Source organism: Lepidochelys olivacea (assembly GCF_965140295.1).
Source record: "Lepidochelys olivacea isolate rLepOli2 genome assembly, chromosome: 14".
NCBI classification, from domain to species: Eukaryota; Metazoa; Chordata; order Testudines; family Cheloniidae; genus Lepidochelys; species Lepidochelys olivacea.
In genome coordinates, this window is record NC_140424.1 from 31,811,106 (window position 1) to 31,830,188 (window position 19,083).

The 19,083-nt window shown below is 58.7% G+C and overlaps 1 protein-coding gene across 1 annotated transcript; it reads left to right on the forward strand.

Moving 5' to 3' along the window:
• Positions 1-453: 453 nt before the first annotated feature.
• On the forward strand, positions 454-17,493 carry TEKTL1 (tektin like 1; the record flags this gene model as incomplete). Its single annotated transcript, XM_084648257.1, has 7 exons — positions 454-1,008; positions 2,446-2,550; positions 3,713-3,911; positions 4,567-4,733; positions 13,567-13,662; positions 16,473-16,586; positions 17,279-17,493. The coding sequence occupies 7 exons, from the start codon at positions 454-456 to the stop codon at positions 17,477-17,479; spliced, it is 1,437 nt and encodes a 478-aa protein (XP_084504383.1). The 3' UTR covers positions 17,480-17,493.
• Positions 17,494-19,083: the final 1,590 nt, after the last annotated feature.

A 19,083-nucleotide genomic window follows, 5' to 3' on the forward strand; every position in this document is an offset into this window, starting at 1 on the left:
CCCTGCCCCCAGCTCTGACCATGGAGCAGGCCCCTCCCTGCCCCTGAGGTCTGACCCATGGGCCAGTCCCCTATACCCCCACCCCTCCCTGCCCCCAGATCTGATCCACCAGGTAGCCAGGCCCTTATCCCCCCATCACTCCCTGCCCCCTGGAGCTGACTCACAGGGCTCTACCAGCCCCCTATTCCCTGCCCCTCCCTACCCCCGAGGTCTGACCCACTGGGTAGCTAGCCTCCTATCCCTCCTGCCTCTCCCTCAGAGCTGACCCATAGGCCCAGCCAGCCCAGTATGCCCTGCCCTGTGTCAGACCCATTCACACACCTTAGGGCTGGTCCCAGGCTGGAAGGCACCTTGAAGGGGATGGGAGACTGGGCTCAGGACCCTGGCTGTCTGTGGCAGAGGGGCTCTCCCAAGCCAGGCGGTGCTGACCCCTCTTTTCCCCACAGCTTGGCCATGGGACCCCCCAGTGAGCTGCTGCGGGGCCACGCGGGCCCGGAGGCCTGGCGCAATGAGGCCAAGGCCACAATGCGGGCGGCGCAGCAGCTGCGGGGGCGCTGCTGGCGGGAGGCAGTGGCGCAGTGGCGCCCACCTCAGCCCCCAGGCCAGCCCCAGGAGACGCCCTACGAGCGCCGCACTCGGCTGCAGGGCTGGCGCTTTAAGCTGGACGTGACGGCGGCTGGTGAGATGCTGGAGAAGCCACCCGAGGGGCCAGGCATCACGCTGTGGAAGACCAAGATGAAGCCCCCACCCTGGGTGAGCCAGCTGCCCCTGCCCTGCTTCCGAGACCACTGTGCCAGCCAGAGCAACGGGCTGGCCGCCCACTATGCCAGTGCTGTGCGCCTGGTGGTCAGCCGGCTGCGCCAGGCACTCACCGAGCTCAACGAGCAGGCCAAGTGCCTCAACCTGTCACGCCAGCACCTTGATGCCGCCCTGGCCAAGGTGCGTACCGCGCTGCTCACCAACCGGCAGAGTGCTCTGGTGCGCGGGCACCGGCCCCCGGCCGAGCAGGTGAGACCCCCCCTCGTATCTCCCGCACCCCATTTCCCCGTCTGTGCCCTCTATTCCCTCATGCCCCATATCCCCCATGCCCCATTTTCCACCTGTGCCCTCTATCCCCCGGCGCCCTGTATCCCCCATGTCCCATAACCCCCCAGCAGGGCAGGGTGCAGGCACTGGTCCCCAGCCAAGCAGATGAGAGCCCCCACCCTATATACCTCGCACTTCATTTCCCCTGTGCCCTCTATCCCCCGTGCCCCACATCCCCCCAGCATGGCCGAGTGCAGGGATGGGCCCCTAGCCGAGCAGATGAGTGCCCCTGCCCTGTATCCCCCATGCCCTGTGTCCCCCCTATCCCAGGATGGACACTAGCCCCCCATCGAACAGGTGGGAGCTCCAATAACTTGTATCCCTGTGTGCTCCATATCCCCTGTGCCCCATATCCCCCTCACTCCTTATCCACACCCCATGTCCCCCACCAAGCAGGTGAACGCCCCCCAGATCCCATATTCACCCACATCCAATGTTCCACACACACACCCCTGTGCCCATCACCCCCTAGCATGGCCAGATGCTGGCATTGACACCCGCCCCCACTGAGCAGGTGACAGCACCCTACCTCATATCTCACCAGGCCCCATTCCCCCCAGACCCCATATCTTGCCCTGCCTGTTTCCCTCCCGTGCCCCATAGCCCCAGCACTCCATGTCCCCCCCAGTGCACCCAGACACAGGCACCTGCAGGTGACATCCCCCCATGGCCCGTATCCCTGATACACCCCATATCCCCCCAAGCCGTGCCACTCCCCCAGCCTGGCCAAGTGCGGGCACTGACCCGCCCCCCTCACCGAGCAGGTGAGAGCCCCCTGAGCTCCATATCATCCCCACAGGGCAGGCAACAGCTCCACACTGTGTCAGTGAAAGCCCCCCACCCCTTGTGTGGCCCCATGCCCCATATACCCCCATGTTGCGTATCCCCTTTTGTGCCCCACCACCTCCCAGCATGGCCAGGCACCGGGACCAATCCCCCACCAAACAAGTGAGAAGGCCCCCATAGTCCCATGCTCTTTATCCACCCCCTGTGCCCCATCACCCCCCATCACAACCTGTCACGGGCACCGACAACCCATGCACCCCACATCCCTGCCCAGCACAGGCCCCCACTGAGCAGATGAGAGTCCCCAGGTGTTCCCCATCCTCCCCATACCCCGTATCCCTTACACTCACCCCCTTCCCCAGCAAGGCCACCCATGGGCACCGCCCCATCCCCAGAGCAGGTGATACCCCCACACCTATCCACCCCATACCCCATATCTCCACCACACATCCCCAGACCCCTCCCGCCCCAGATCCCCCCAGCACAGCCAGCACTGAGCCTGGAATGGCTGGCGTTGCTGAGAGCTAAGCATTCACCCTGCCCCCGTCTCTGCCCATGTCCCCCCACCCCCAGGCCCCAGACCAGGTGGACACACTGCTGCGGTGGGAACGCAAGGAGCTGCAGAGGCTGAAGGTGGAGCTGGAAGGGCACATGGACATGTCGGAGGCGCACCTCAAGGTGGGGCCAGGGGAGGGAGGGTCACAGGCCTAGACAGCAACTAGATGCCAGGGCAGGTGCTGGGCACTACCCGGTCAGTCTGGCAGTGGGTGAGCGGGTGTGTCAGGTGGTTGCCATCCCTGCCAGTATGCCCCCTTGGGGCTGGGCAACCAGCTCCTTCCTCTGCCGCACCCCCTGCTGACAGGTGCTCGGGCTCCTCGGTGCACTCAACACTCTGTCCCTGGCACTGAAAAGCCCGGCAACCCACAGTCCAGTATCCCACTCTGGTCCCTCTGGGGCACTGGGCCAGGTGCTGGAGCCGGGGCCCCTTCTCAGCGGGATGCCAGCTGCCCTTAGCCCACTATGTCAGCACCAGGAGTACTGTCACCTCCCTGGTGGCTGGCAAAGAGTGCACCCTGCTCTGGGCCGCAGCCTGGGGGCCCTGTAGTGACAGGTTGGGGCTGTCTCCCCCACCCATGCTACCCACTGATGTGTCTTCCCATCGTAGCCTGAGCGCTGGCCCCTCCCCTGGGCGCCCGATGTGCCAGCTCCCTGCCGGTGTCTCCCCATTTGCCCCTCTTGCCAGGCTGCCCTGGCATCCCCCACGAAAACCCAGCCCAAAGGGAGCAGCTCAGCCCAACCTGTGCCCCCTTGGGTCATCCCCTGCTGGCCTGTTTTGTGTCCCTTGCTCTGTTCCTTGCTGTGCTTTTTGCCTGCCAGTCGCCAGCCTGCCCTGTGGTCAGGGCGCCTCACCCGCAGAGCCTGCTCCACCCCAGGGATTGACCCACATCTATCCTTCCACCCCTCCCTGCCCAGGTTCCGCCCATGGCTTCCCCCTTGCTGTGCTGGGCCCTCCCCAATCTTGCGCTCAGAGAGGCGCTGCAGAGATTGGTCCCTCTGACCGCAGCTGTCTCTGAGCTGGGCACTCACACTGGCGCACTCTCTGGCAGGAGCCAGGCGAGTGCGGGGGGCACACTGACCTGTGTTTCCTGTGCCAGGCCCTCGGCGGATGTGGGGAGTGAGGGGGACACACTGACACCTGTTCCCCGTGCCAAGCACTGAGCAGATGTGGGAGTTTGAGGGTGAGGGGGACACACTGACCCCGTTGCCCGTGCCAGGCTCTGGGCAGGTGTGGGGGTTTGAGGGTGTGGGGGGGCACACTGACCCATGTCCCCTGTGCCAGGCACTGAGTGGGTGCCGGCACACCCTGGAGGCACTGTGCCAGGAGCGGGGGCAGGTGCTGGAGCTGCTGGGGCAGCCGCTGCGCATGGTGCTGCTGGAGGCCGAGCGTGACTCCTGGCTCAGCTTAAGCCGGCCCTCGTCCCCCTTCGTAATGAGGAACCCCACCCCGGAGGCCAGCCCTGTTGGGCCCTACACGCCAGGTATGGCCTGGCCCGCTCCACCCTGGGGACCCCCAGCAGCCCTCCAAGAGCCCCCCTCAGCCCCTGTGTACCCCCATTTGCCCCCACTCATAAGCTAAGCCCCATCGGGCCCTACACGCCAGGTACGGCCCGGCCCCACCCCATCCCAGGGACCCCCCAGAGCCCCTGTGTACCTCCGGAGACCACCCATCACTCAGCCCCTCTCAGCCCATGTACTCCCAGGGACCCCCACCCCATTCACTCCCAGGGACCGCCCCAAGAGCCCCTCAGCCCATGAGTACCCCCATTGCCCCCCACTCACAAGCCCAGCCCCACTGAGTCCTACATGCCAGGTATGGCCTGCCCCACTCCATTCCAGGGACTCCCTCTCAGCCCCCCTTCAGTCTTCCCCAGGGACCCTCCTCTCAGCCCCCCAAGAGCTCCCCCAGGGACCCCTGCCTTAGACTCCCAGTGTGTCCTTCCAGGACTCCACTAAACCCCCCACAGCACCCCCGTATGCACCCCCAGCTCTCCTCACCCCTTTGATCCTGACCCCCAGACCCCTTCCCCGTGTTCACCCCCCCAGGCCCATGGACGGCATTTGGGTCACTGTGTCACAGAGGGAGGGCTGGGGCCTGCCCAGCCGGGGTGCAGTTCTGACCCCATGTCCCCCCAGAGTGCGCGGTGGCCATTGAGGAGGCGCGGTGCCTGACCCTGCGCTCCAAGGAGGTGCTGGCCACGCTCAGGGCAGCCACGGCCCAGGCCACGGCCACGCGCCACCAGGCCCAGTCTGCCCTCGATGGCAGTCTGCAGCGCAAGATGGACGAGACCCTGGCACTCAAGGTACGGAGAGGGCATGCTCCTTGCCCCCCCCATGTTTCCCCACATGGAACCCCTGCCCCACACGGAACCCTGCCCCCTGCCACTCCTGCAAGCTGCCCCCCACAGAACCCCATCCCTCCCGCTGCCCCTTGCCCCCCGCACACTGCCCCCCATGGAACCCCAGCCCTCCCCCTACCACCATGGAACCCCTCTCCCTGCCTCTGCGCCCCCCTGCATGCTGCCCCGCATGGAACCCCGCCCCTCCCCCAGCACGCTGCCCCCCACAGAAACCCTGCTCCCCCTGCAAGCTGCACCCCACGGAAACCCGCCCCTCCCGCATGGTGCCCCCCATGGAACCCCTCCCCCTCCTCCTGCCCCCCCACAGAACCCCTCTCCCCCGCATTCTGCCCCCCACGGAACCTCGTCCCTTCCCCCTCCACATGTTGCGCCCATGGAACCCCTCCCCCTGCTTGCTGCCCCTCACAGAACCCCACCCCTCCCCCTGCCTCCCCACATGCTGCCCCCCACAGAACCCCTCTCCCTCCCCCTGCCTCCCCGCATGCTGCCCCCTACAGAACCCCTATCCCTTCACCCACACGCTGCCCCCACGGAACCCCTCCCCCTGCTCCTGCCCCCCATAGAACCGCTCCCCCTGCCCCCCACATGCTGCCCCCCACGGAACCCCTCACCCTGCCCCTGTCCTCCACATGCTGCCCCCCACAGAGCCTCCCCATTTCCCCCCACATGTTGCTCCAGACGAACCCTTCCCCCTGCCTCATCCCCCCACATGCTGCCCCCCCAAAGTACCCCACCTGTCCTCCTGCCCCCGACTCCCACAGAAGCTCTTCACCTGCCTCTGGCCCCCCGAATGCTACCCCCCATGGAACCCCTTACCCTGTCACTGCCTCTGTGGCCGCCGGTGCCACGACGCACCCTTTTAAATCTCCCGGGCCCATGGGAAATTGCCCTCTTTGCTCACACCCATCCTGTTGGCAGGCCTGCTTCCTAGATAGAGCCCCTGGGCTCCAGCCCTGCTCTATGCTGGCGAGCCCAATCTGTGCCCAGCCTCCCTGCGCAGAGCAGGGGGATCCGGTTCCCTCTGGGACACTGGGCACTCAGGGCATGGCTGGGAGAATGGCCTTCCCCTTGTCCTCGTGCATTCGCCACTGAGCCGGGGTCGGCCTTGGCCAGTCCTTTCCCTCAGTCAGCCAGGCTACATTCAGACTGACCTGCCTGGAGAGCCAACAGTCTGGCCCCACCCCGGGGAGCCCTGCACAAGTGAGGAGAAACTGAGGCACACACAGGCATCATCAAACTATAATGGAAAATTCCCACTTCCTCATACCCACCCCATAAATTGCCTGGAGCCCCCAAACCAGTGGGGCTTTCTGCCTAGCTGGGGGAGACCCTGCCCCACATTCCCCCATCCCCCAGCTCTATACCAGTCCCAAAGCCCCTGCCCCACACTCCCCACATCCCCATACCAGACCCGCAGCCCCTTGCCCACACTCCCCCATTCCCCCCAGCTCTATACCAGACCCAAAGCCCCTGCCCCACACTTGCCCATCCCCCCAGCTCTATACCAGACCCACAGACCCTGCCCCACTCTCCCTCATCCCCATACCAGACCCACAGCCCTGCCCCACACTGCCCCTGTGCCCCCAGCTCTATACCAGACCCACAGCCTGTGCCCCACGCTCCCCCAGGCCCTCAGCTGTATACCAGCTCCACAGCCACTGCACCATGCTCCCCCCAATCCCCCACCTCTATACCAGCCACACAGCCCCTGACCCAGACTACCCTCATCATCCCAAGCTCCTTACTAACCCCACATCCCTTGCCACACACTCCCCCCATCTCCCCAGCACTATACCAGACCCACAGCCCCTGCCCCACACTCCCCCCACACCCCCAGCTCTACACCAGACCCACAACCCCTGCCTCAGGCTACCCCAATCACCCCAGATCCATACCAGACTCACAGCCCCAGCCCCACACTTCCCCCCAGCTGTATACCAGGCCCACAGCCCCTGCCCCTCATTCCCCCATCCCCCCAGCTCTATACAAGCCCCACAGCCCCTGCCTCAGGCTACCCCGATCACCCCAGCTCCAGACTCACAGCCCATGCCCCACACTCCCCCCATCCCTATACCAGTCCCCCAGGCCTCCCACAGCCCCCCAGCTCTATACCAACCCCACAGCCCCTGCCCCAGGCTACTCCCATCACTCCAAGCTCCTTACTAACCCCACAGCCCTTGCCACACACTCCCCACACTCCCCCAGCACTATACCAGACCCACAGCCCCTGCCCCACACTCCCACATCCCCCCAGCTCTGCCACGTTAGGGAAGAGTGGTCAGTATACACAGTAAAGCGCTGCCCAAATAGATATGGCTGCAGCTTTTTAAGGGCCTGCACCATGGCCAGGCATTTCTTTTCTATGACTGCATAGTTCTGCTCCCGGGACAGCAGCTTCTTGCTCAGGTACCTGATGGGGTGTCTCTCCCCCTTAGCAACAGCTTGCATCAGCATTGTGCCCAGCCCTGAGTCTGAGGCATCAGTGAACACTGTAAAGGGCTTGGCAAAGTCTGGGTTTACCAGATTTACTGGGCCCTGGATTAGAGCCTCCTTCAGCACACAGAGAGCCCTCTGGCACTGCTCAGTCCAGACCACCTCGTCTGGCTTACCCTTCTCACATAGATCAGTGATGGGGGCAGCTAGGGAGCTAAAGTGTGGTACAAACCTCCGGTAGTACCCCGCCATCCTGATAAAGGCCTGGACCTGTTTCTTGGTCTGGAGAATGGGCCAATCTCTGATTGTCTCCACCTTGGCCGGCTCTGGGCTTGGGCAGCTGCTCCCCACCTTGTGGCCCAGGTACGATACCTCTGCCATCCCCACCTTAAACTTTTCAGCTTTTACTGTCAGTCCTGCCTCCTTGGGGCAGCCCAGCACCCTCTTCACCTGGGACATGTATTAATCTCAGGTCTGGCTAAAGACACAGATATCATCAATGTATGCCAGGGCCAAGTTCTCCATCCCCCTCAGTAACTGATTCACCCGGCGCTGGGAGGTGGCCGATGCCCCCTTGAGGTCAAAAGGCAGGACCAGGAACTCAGAGCCCCAAAGGGGTGGTGAAGGCAGATTTCAACCTGGTATCTGGGTCCGAAGGCACCTGCCAGTTGCCCTTGGTGAGATCCATAGTAGAGAGGTAATGAGCCCCCTGCCAGCTTGTCTAGAATCTCACGAGGCCTAGGCATGGGGTAGGCATTGGACACATTGATGGCATTAAGCTTCTTATAGTCCCCAAAGAATCGGATAGACCCATCTTTCTTGGGGACCAGCCCCACAGGTGAGGCCCATGGGCTGTTGAACGGCTGGATCACGCTCTAAAGCCAGCGTGACCTTGACCTCTCTTTCCAGGTTCAGGGCTGTTTGCCAAGTGACTCTGAATGTGGGACACCTGATGGGAGGATTGGCTCCCATCTCAGGGAAGAGATCCGCCAGGGGGTCTTCCCGCTTCTCCTCCCAACCGTCCCGTACCAGGTCCAGGGGTCCCCTCACTCTCCTCCCATACAGCAGCTCGAAAGGGAAGAATGCTTTGGATTCCTGGAGCACTTCCCTGTACTTCAGGTGGGGCAGGTACTTCATAGAATATCAGGGTTGGAAGGGAGCTCAGGAGGTCCTTTAGTCCAACCCCCTGCTCAAAGCAGGACCTAATCCCCAACTAAATCCTCCCAGCCATGGCTTTGTCAAGCCTGACCTTAAAAGCCTCTAAGGAAGGAGATTCCACCATCTCTCTAGGTAACCCATTCCAGTGCTTCACCACCCTCCTAGTGAAAAAGTTTTTCCTAATATCTAACCTAAACCTCCCACACTGTAACTTGAGACCATTGCTCCTTGTTCTATCAACCGGTACCACTGAGAACAGTCTAGATCCATCCTCTTTGGAACCCCCTTTCAGGTAGTTGAAACCAGCTATCAAATCTCCCCTCATTCTTCTCTTCTGCAGACTAAATAATCCCAGTCCCCTCAGCCTCTCCTCATAAGTCATGTGCTCCAGCCCCCTAATCATTTTTGTTGCCCTCTGCTTGACTTTTTCCAATTTTTCAACATCCTTCTTGTAGCATGGGGACCAAAACTGGACACAGTACTCCAGATGAGGCCTCACCAATGCCGAATAGAGGGGAATGATCACATCCCTTGATCTGCTGGCAATGCCACTACTTATACAGCCCAAAATACCATTAGCCTTCTTGGCAACAAGGGCACACTGTTGACTCATATCCAGCTTCTCATCCAGTGTAACCCCTAGGTCCTTTTCTGCAGAACTGCTGCCTAGCTACTCGGTCCCTAGTCTGTAGCGGTGCATGGGATTCTTCCGTCCTAAGTGCAGGACTCTGCACTTGTCCTTGTTGAACCTCATCAGATTTCTTTTGGCCCAATCCTCTAATTTGTCTAGGTCCCTCTGTATCCTATCCTTACCCTCCAGCATATCTACCACTCCTCCCAGTTTAGTGTCATCTGCAAACTTGCTAAGAGTGCAGTTCACGCCATCCTCCAGATAATTAACTAAGATATTGAACAAAACCAGCCCCAGGACCGACCCTTGGGGCACTCCATTTGATATCGGCTGCCAACTAGACATGGAGCCATTGATCACTACCCGCTGAGCCCGACAATCTAGCCAGCTTTCTATCCACCTTATAGTCCATTCATCCAGCCCATACTTCTTTAACTTGCTGGCAAGAATACTGTGGGAGACCGTATCAAAAGCTTTGCTAAAGTCAAGATATATCACATCCACTGCTTTCCCCTCGTCCACAGAGCCAGTTATCTCATCATAGAAGGCAATTAGATTAGTCAGGCATGACTTGCCCTTGGTGAATCTATGCTGTCTGTTCCTGATCACTTTCCGCTTCTCAAAGTGCTTCAGAATTGATTCCCTGACGACCTGCTACATGATTTTTCCAGGGACTGAGGTGAGGCTGACTGGCCTGTAGTTCCCCAGATCTTCCTCCTTCCCTTTTTTAAAGATGGGCACTACATTAGCCTTTTTCCAGTCATCTGGGACCTCCCCCAATCTCCATGAGTTTTCAAAGATAATGGCCAATGGCTCTGCAATCACATCTGCCAACTGCTTTAGCACTCTTGGATGCAGTGCATCTGGCGTCATGGACTTGTTCTCGTCCAGCTTTTCTAAATAGTCCTGAACCACTTCTTTCTCCACAGAGGGCTGGTTACCTCCTCCCCATGCTGTGCTGCCCAGTGCAGTAGTCTGGGAGCTGACCTTGTTTGTGAAGACAGATGCGAAAAAAGCATTGAGTACATTAGCTTTTTCCACATCTTCTGTCACTACGTTGCCTCCCCCATTCAGTAAAGGGCCCACACTTTCCCTGACCTTCTTCTTGTTGCTAACGTACCTGTAGAAACCCTTCTTGTTACTCTTAACATCTCTTGCTAGCTGCAACTCCAAGTGTGGATTGGCCTTCCCGATTTCACTACTGCATGCCCAAGCAATATTTTTATACTCTTCCCTGGTCATTTGTCCAATCTTCCACTTCTTGTAAGCTTCTTTTTTGTGTTTAAGATCAGCAAGGATTTCACTGTTAAGCCAAGCTGGTCGCCTGTCATATTTACTATTCTTTCTACACATTGGGATGGTTTGTTCCCAGTGGTCTGTCTCAATTCTGCAGATGCTGATTCATAAAAGTCCTCAGCATCATCCTCAGGGTCCATAAAATCTCTCCACCAGCCCATTGGACTGAGGGTGATATGCAGAGACCCAGGAAGACTAGACCCCACATTTCTCCCACAAGCCCTGGAGCAGGGCTGACATGAAATTGGACCCCTGGTCTGTAAGGACCTTGCTGGGGACCCCTGCTCTGCTGAAGATGGTCAGCAGTGCGTCTGCCACAGTGTCTGCCTCGGTGGAGGACAGAGCCACTGCCTCTGGGTAGTGGGTGGCGAAATCCATCACCACCAGGATGTATTTCTTCCCGACTGGGTTGCCTTGCTGAGGGGCTCCACTATGTTCCGGAAAGGTTCCTCTATGATAGGCAGGGGTCTCAAGGGAGCCGGGCCTTCCCCACGCTCTGACAGGGGTCGCAGGACCTGCAGAACTGCTGGGCTGCGTCACAGACTCGGGGCCAGAAAAAGTTCTGCCACCGCTGCTGCCTGGGGCACTGGATCCCCGGGTGTCCTGAGAGAGGGACATTGTGGGCCAACTCCTTGCCATGCATTTAAATCTTGCAGGTGGAAGGATCTTACAAAATTCACAGTTAGTATTATAGATGCTGGCAGAGTAGCACTGCATACCCTTCCAGAGTCGCTCCTTTCCACAGGATGCAGCTTGATAAAGCTGGCACCACCAGCTGCCTCCTGATTCCCCACAGTTCCACTTCCCCTTGGGGAGCCCATTCCCGGTACAGGAATCCTTCTCCCACAGCAATCTTTCCCTGCAGCCTTCCCCAAGGGGGTTTGCAGTGCTGTGGCCAGCAAGTTCCCTCAGCTTCTCCAAGGAGGCATCCTGCAGCTCGGTCTGGAATTCAGCTCTTGGGGAAGGGATGGGGACCTGTTCCCTCTCGTTGGCTGGGCCTGGGGTCACAGCCCCGTTGAGCCCTGTCCCAGCAGCACGTCTGGACCAGGCAAACCTGGTTGGCAGCTGACCTGCCCTGCCTGTGTGTCCACCCACTCAGCTGGGGTCTCAGTTCCCACCATGCTCAGCGCTGCCGTTGCTGTCCTAGTGGGATTAGGCAGCGAGCTCGCTGCTTTGGTCACAGCATCAGAGCCATCGTGAGACCCCTCTCCAGTGTGCAGGGGGGCGGGGAGCATCTCTCCGTTCCACTCAGCCCCAGGGCTCTGGTTACAGGCAGGCAGGTATCCCGAGCCTAGTAGCTCCTCTCCCCTGCCAGCCAGGTCATTTGATTTTCACTGACAATTTCAGTCTCAGTTGATTGGTTCCGTGGATTCAAATTCAAATCCTTGGCCGTTACAGGACCAGGGTCTGGATCCTGTCCCAAATAGACACAGGCATCCTACAACAGGACCTCACAGCTGAGAATCCCAGCTACCAGCCAGCCTGACCCCTCCTGTGTCTGCACAGGGATCTGGACCATAGGCAGGGTCTCAAGTTGCAGTGGGGGAGGTTTAGGTTGGATATTAGGAAAAACTTTTTCACTAGGAGGGTGGTGAAACACTGGAATGCGTTACCTAGGGAGGTGGTAGAATCTCCTTCCTTAGAAATTTTTAAGATCAGGCTTGACAAAGCCCTGGCTGGGATGATTTAACTGGGGATTGGTCCTGCTTTGAGCAGGGGGTTGGACTAGATGACCTCCTGAGGTCCCTTCCAACCCTGATATTCTATGATTCTGTGATTCCTCCACCCCTGGAACCGCTCACCGCAGTCCCGGGGAACCCCGTTACTGCAACAGTCCTTCTCTTAGGGGTTAAGCGTAGCTCCTTCGCCTCCCGGAACTGAAGGAACTTCCCCTTTTGAAGCTCCCCAGTCACTTACTGCAGGAAGCGCCATCCACTAGGTGCAGTACATCTCACCACTGCCACCAGTTGTTATAGAGTGTGGGGTAGTCAGGGCCCCGCAGACCCACTTCCTGCAATTCACCATGACTCTCAGCCAGCCATGAAATCAGAAGGTTTATTAGATGACAGGAACACAGTCTAAAACAGAGTTTGTAGGTACAGAAAACAGGACCCCTCAGTCAGGTCCATCTTGGGGGGTGGGGAGCCCAGACCCAGGTTCTGGGCTTACCCCAATTCCCTAGCCAGCTCCAAACTGAAACTCCCTCCAGCCCCTCCTCTGGCCTTTGTGCCTTTTCTGGGCAAGGAGGCCACCTGATCTCCAACACCTTCAGTTGGCACCTTGCAGGGGAGAGGCCCAGGCCATCAGTTGCCAGGAGACAGGGTGTCGGCCATTCCCTGTGCAGACAGCATCACACTGCCCCTCTAGGGTTCTGCAACAATCACACACCCTTATCTCACCACCTAGATCCTTAATAAATGCATAGGGGAAACTGAGGCATCCACACAGTATTCAGAGAAAACATTAAGAACAGTCCCACTTCGGCACATCATTCCTATACTAGCCCCTGCCGCACACTCCCCCATCCCCCCAGTACCATACCAGACCAACAGCCCCTACCCCACACTCCCCCATGCCCCAGCTCTATACCAGACCCACAGCCTCTGACCCACACTCCCCCCAGCTCTATACCAGACCCACAGACCCTGCCCCACACTGCCCCATCCCCTCAGCTCTATATTAGCCCCACAGCCCTTCCCCACACTCCCCCATCCCCATACCAGACCCACAGCCCCTACCCCATGCTCCCCATCACCCCAAGCTCCTTATCAGACCCACTGTACTGCCCCACACTCCCCCAAGCTCCTTACTAGCCCCATGCTCCCCCATCCCCCCAGCTCTGTACCAGCCCCACAGCCCATGCACCACACTCCCCCATCCCTCCAGCTCAATAACAGCCCTGCAGCCCCTGCCCCAAACTCCCCCAACCCCATATCAGCCCCACAGCCCCTGCCCCATGCTCCCCCATCCCCCCAGCTCTATACCAGCCCCACAGCCCCTGCCCCAGGCTGCCCTCATGCCTCCATCCCTATATCAGACCCACAGGCCCAGAACCACACTGCTGTGGCAGAGGATGGCACACTAAAGGACTGATTGTGCCCCACCCCCATTGGGAGGCCAAGCAGGGGCTCAGGCCCCAGCTATGGGCTAGGGGGAAGGTCTCTGGTGTGGTCTCTGAACCTGGGGGTTGGGGTGACCTGTCCCTGCGAGGACCCAGCGTGACCCCCACACCTCACCCTGTGCTCCCTCCCCGGCCAGGAGCGTCTCTACATGGCACTGGGGGGCATGCGCAGCACCCTGAACCGTTGCCAGCGCTTCCACGGGGAGCTGGGCATCACCCAGGGAATGACCATGGTGAGTGGGTGCGGAGGGGGTTGGGGGAGGTGACCCTGTGCTGGGAGAGCAGGGGAGCTGGGGTGTGTGTGGGGAAACTTTGCTGGGGGGGCGGGCAGGGGTGTTACCCACTAAAATTCTCTGTTACTCACACACTCTAGGACATCCCACCTTTACCCAGTTCCTAGGGCTCAAGGCGTAACCCTCTTAATTTAGGTACCCCCACCCTTTCCCACTTCCTAGGGCTCCAGGCAAAAGGCACCTAACTTTACCCCTCCGTGGGCTCTGGGCAAACACCCTTTCCCTGTAGAGTCAGGGCTTAATCTTTTGAGGGGTTTATGGGATCTTTTACCAGTGAAAGAGCCTTATACAGCAATATCCTACGTAACCTCTATTTATTAACCATCACCAAAACCAAGAATGCACACGCTACACATACAATGCTCACTACTCCTAAAGAGACAGATGGACTTTTCTTGATGGCCAGTCAGGATCAGGTCATCTCGGGAACTCCAGTTTCTGCACAGTGTCATTGGCAGGGTGTTGAGTTCTGGCAGCTCTGTTCTTGGGGTTGTGTCCTGGAGTTGGTTCCCAAAGAACTTCCTTTTGGTCCCCAGTTTATATGGTGAAACTTGAGGCCTGCTTAGCTGTACCTTAACCAATCATGACACTAACCAATGCTACCACACTGTAACAACATTTTTAACCAATCCTACCACCGTAATTAATTTACACCTAGCAAAATTAATTATGTAACAAACAGAAACAATCAAAGAACCAGACAGAGATCATACAGACAAACAACAGGGAAGTGGGGACCATAATGATGTAACGGACGAGCCCCCAAAAATGTAACCCTTCTGCCCGTCAGAGTTGGCAGCAACAAGGGCCGGTTTCAATATCTAGGGGATCCATTCCAATAACACAATGCAAACCGTCTCGAGCCCCCACCTAGTGACCTGGGACAAATATATACCACCCCCGCTGGGCGCCTCCAAGAGGCAATACTTCCCCTCTCGCAAGTCTGAGTGCAGCAAAAAGCCTTTTAATAACAGAGAGAAACAATGTGGCATTATGTTGGGGAAACACCACCAACAGGATTCATAACACAACCCATGAGCAAAAAACCCACCCCAAGCAAATTGGGGCATACCCCTTTCCCTTTGGTTCTTGAGTGCGGCAACCCCAAATCACCCAAAGTCCCAAAAGTCCAATGACCCAAAAGTCTCTGTCCCTGGTCAGGGCAGCCCCAGAGTTCGAAAGTTTATCTGTGGAGCTTTACCTCCCAACCTGGGCGGAGATGGGATGGGGGTAAGAGGCACCTTACATGATCTAAAGCTGACCCCCCCACAGCTCCATAGGTCTCCGCTCTGCCAGCCACCCCACAAACTCCTTCGCTCTGCTCTGCTCTGCAGCCCACAAGCAGCTCCCGCCGCCCCACGAACTGCTCCACAGCCCACCAGCAGCTCCCACCATCCTACGCACTGCTCCACCAGCCTGTCCACAAGGCACTCCAGCCATGCCGCAACCTTCTCCACAATATATCTTCAGGCTCCCCCACTACTTAACACAACACTCAGTGATTTCAGCTTGTAGTAGTGCTGTCCAAAGTGAGCTGAGCAGCCTGTAACTAGACTCCTAATAGAATCAAAATTAGCTCTGATATTCCACAGTAGAGAGAGGAGGAAGTGCAATTAGCATGTAAGGCCCTCACCAACAGGCCCATACCACCAAGTATTAACACTTGTCCCCAACCTCTCTCCATTCACACAGTTTTAAAACCCATGACCCTTGCCTAGCAAGTGCTACTGAGTTGATGGTGACTCCCTCCATCATAACAAAAGGCCAAGTACAGTTCCAAGCACAGTTCCCATAATCAGCGTAATAACAATTTATTCTTCCTGCCCCAATAACAGAGACACTGGGGATCCCACAGCAGCCAAAGTGACCATCTGGGCAGCTATGGCCTCATTCTAGGCGGGGTGGGTGTGCCTATGCAAATGAGATCAGCCCCTGAAGTTCTTTTCCACAACTTGCCACACCTCACCACCAGATGTCAGGGTGGAGCTCATCCTGACACTGCTTACAATGACAAAACAATAAAGAAATGAGGATTTCACAACCACAACAATTGATAAGTGATTTCTTGACAGACACAATGCTATAAAACTAAGTTTTCTTTAACAACCTTAAGATTTGTTTCTTTATCTGGTGATAGTGGGTGGCATTAGGATGGCGTCTCCTTAACAGCCTGATACTACATTGTTTTAGTGTAATTTAGATGGAATGTGAGGATGTGATTTCCTGCTTCTCAGCTAATGGCTGCTGCTCTTTTAATCTGGCTGCAGAGGCAGGCCTTAGGCTTTAGGACTTGCAATATGGCTACAGACAAAGGCCTTATCCTTACGGGGGAAGGAGGTTTCAGAGTAACAGCCATGTTAGTCTGTATTCGCAAAAAGAAAAGGAGTACTTGTGGCACCTTAGAGACTAACCAATTTATTTGAGCATAAGCTTTCGTGAGCTACAGCTCACTTCATCGGATGGAGGGACCAGCTGGGGGCAGGCAGGGAGTGACACTTTGCTGGGGGGCAGGAAGGGAAGAAGGGACCGGCTGGGGGCACCTGGGGAATGGGCAGGGGAAAAAGGGACTGGCTGGGAGCACCTGGGGGATGGGCAGAGGAAGAAGGGACTGTCTGGGGGGATTGGCAGGGGAAGGGCAGACTGGCTGGGGTCACCCGAGGGATGGACATGGGAAGGAGAAACTGGCTGGGGGTGGAGGGGGCTCCCCCAGGTGAGGATGCCCTGCTCTGACCCCTGCTACATTGTTCTAGGGCCCTGAGTCCAGCCAGTACCTGGAGGCACGGGAGAAGCTGAACCGGCCCCTGGTGCGGGTGTACCAGCACCATGTGGGCACCCAACTGCCTGAGGCCCAGATCCTCACCCAGGTAAGTTCCTGGGGTCTCACCCACTGGTATGGCTGTAGGGAGCAGTGGTGTTGCCCATCTGGGGGTACCTTGCCCGGTTGTGGTGTCTGTAGTGTGGTGACAGTGTTGCTGGAGGGGGTACTTTGCATGGCTGAGATGGCTATAGGGGGTAATGGTCTTTCTGAGCAGGGGTACTTTGCCCAGTTGTATGAGGGTGAAGGTTTTGCTGGATGGGGGTACCTTGCATGGCTGGGATGGCTATGGGGGTGATGGTCTTTCTGTGCGGGGCTTTCAGGGGTGATGGTGCTGCTAGTTGGAGGAACCTTGCCCAGCTATATGAGGGTGATGGTATTACTGGATGGGGATATCTTGCCTGGCTGTAGGGGATGATGGTGTTGCTGAGTAGGGATACCTTGCCTGGCTGCGATGGCTGTAGGAGTGACAGCACTGGTTGGCAGAGATACCTTCCCCAGCCATAGGGGGGTGATGGTGTTGCTGAGTGGGGGTACCTTGCCTGGCTCTGATGGCTGTAGGGGTGACAGCGTTGCTTGGCAGGAGTACCTCACCCTGCTACAGGGAGGCGATGGTGTTTCTGGAGGAAGGGTGACTTTGCCTGGCTGCTGGGGGTGAGGTGTAGTTAGGTGGGATTCGGGAGTACCTCAGCCGGCTGCAGGGTGGTGACGCTGTTCCCTGTCTACCTGTCCCTCCCACAGGGCAGCGTGCTGCTGGAGCGTTCCCTGCAGAAGGCGGCGGCCAATGTGCAGCAGATGCAGGCCACCCAGCAGCACCTGCGTGCCTCCATCCGCGACAAGCAGACGGGCTTCCACATAGATGCCAGCGTGCAGCGCCTGCGCCGCCGCCGCATGCACCCCCGCAGCAGCCTGGGGGAGGCCTGCCAGCTGCTCTGCTCCTAGGGGGCCCCCACAGCCAGAGCACGAGAATAAAATCCCCAGAGACTTTTGACCTGCCCACGAGTGTTACCCCGCGCAGGGGGGATGCAGGGCCTGGAGCGGGGCAGGCTGGGGAGGTCAGGTGAGAATGGGAATGGGGGGATCAGGGGTATGAGGGAGGCAAGGTGGGGTGGGGGTGGGGAGGTGTCACAGAGCCACAGGATCAGTGCTAACCCCCAGCTTTTAAACAGTCCCTTGGAGGATCCACTTTTTTCAGTGAGCCAGACCCCCCAGGGGCCCCACTCTTCTGCAAGGGGAGGCCACACGGCCTTACCACCTCCTGGAGTGAGACCCTGGGCTCCAGTACTGGGGTTTACAATGGCGCCAGTGGCTCCATGGAGCCGGCCCCATGGTCAGAAGGGGCCCCGGCCTGCTCTGCTTGCACGGTGCCCCAAGACCCCACCAGCCCGCTGGCTCTCCCCGCTCATCACTTGCTCCTCTCCACCCCCTGGCCCCACCTGCCAGCTCCTCTCTGCTCCCTGGTTGGACCCAAGTGCACCTCTGGCTCTGGGCAGTCTCTGCTTCCCATCCCCACCTGAGCCTGGCCAGTCTTATCCAGTTGCAGGGGGGACAGTGCAGGGGGCTTGGCTGGGCCCTTCCAGGCAAGTGGATCCTGATGGCTCAGCCCGGCAGACACAGTCGCCTCCCAGCAGGGCTAGTGAGTGCGGCCAGGAGGCAGGGCATGGGGGAGTGGGTCTCTGGAGGGTCTGGAGGGGGCGAGGTGCTTGGCTGTGAGGGGCGGGGAAGATCTGCGTGTGTTGGGGCACTAGGGAGGGGGTTCTGTGTGGGGTGCTTGGTAGTTGTGGTGGGGCTGTGGGCATGGGGGCGCTGGGCAGGAGTGGTGTTGTGCAGGGGATTGTGCATTTGTGTCAGGGCCTGGGGGGGGCACTGTGCATAGTGGGTTCAGGGGGGCTCTGGCCATAGGGAATCAGCGGGCTGGTCTGGTGTTGGGGGGGGAGGGGCTGTGTGGTGTGGCATGGGCCCACCCCTGAGGGGAAGGGGCATGCTGGCAGCACAGGGCTGGGCGGGCCAGTGTGTGTCTGGCAACTGCCAGTTTGTAAATAGTGCCCTTGCACTGGGCTGGGCCGAGCGGGGCCAGCCCTGCCATGCCATGCCCCATTGCCTCTGGCTGGCCCCTCGCTCTCGGAACTGACCTCCCCGTCCCATGCTCAATTGCCTCCATGGGGGCCCACAAATATGTTTGGCGCCAGGCCCACAAAAGGTTTATCTGGCCCTGCTGGGCTCCAGCCTTGCTGCTTCACGCCCTGAGCTCTGTCCAGCGAGTCCAGCTGAGCCAGACTCCTGGGCAGAGACCTGCCTGCTCTTCAGGGCCCAGTCAGCTGTTCCGTGCTAGGGTCTCCAGTTGGCTTTCCAGATCCTCCATTGATCCGGGTCAGTTTCAGCCAGTCCTCTAATGACCCAGGCAGCGAGGTGACACCCCCTCCAACCTCTCCTGCGCTGCCCCAGGAGCAGAGTTAACTGTCCTGGAGCCACTGTGTAGCACTGTAAAGTACTGGGGGAAACTAAGGCACTCATTGGCATTGGAAAAAATATTACAGAAAATTCCC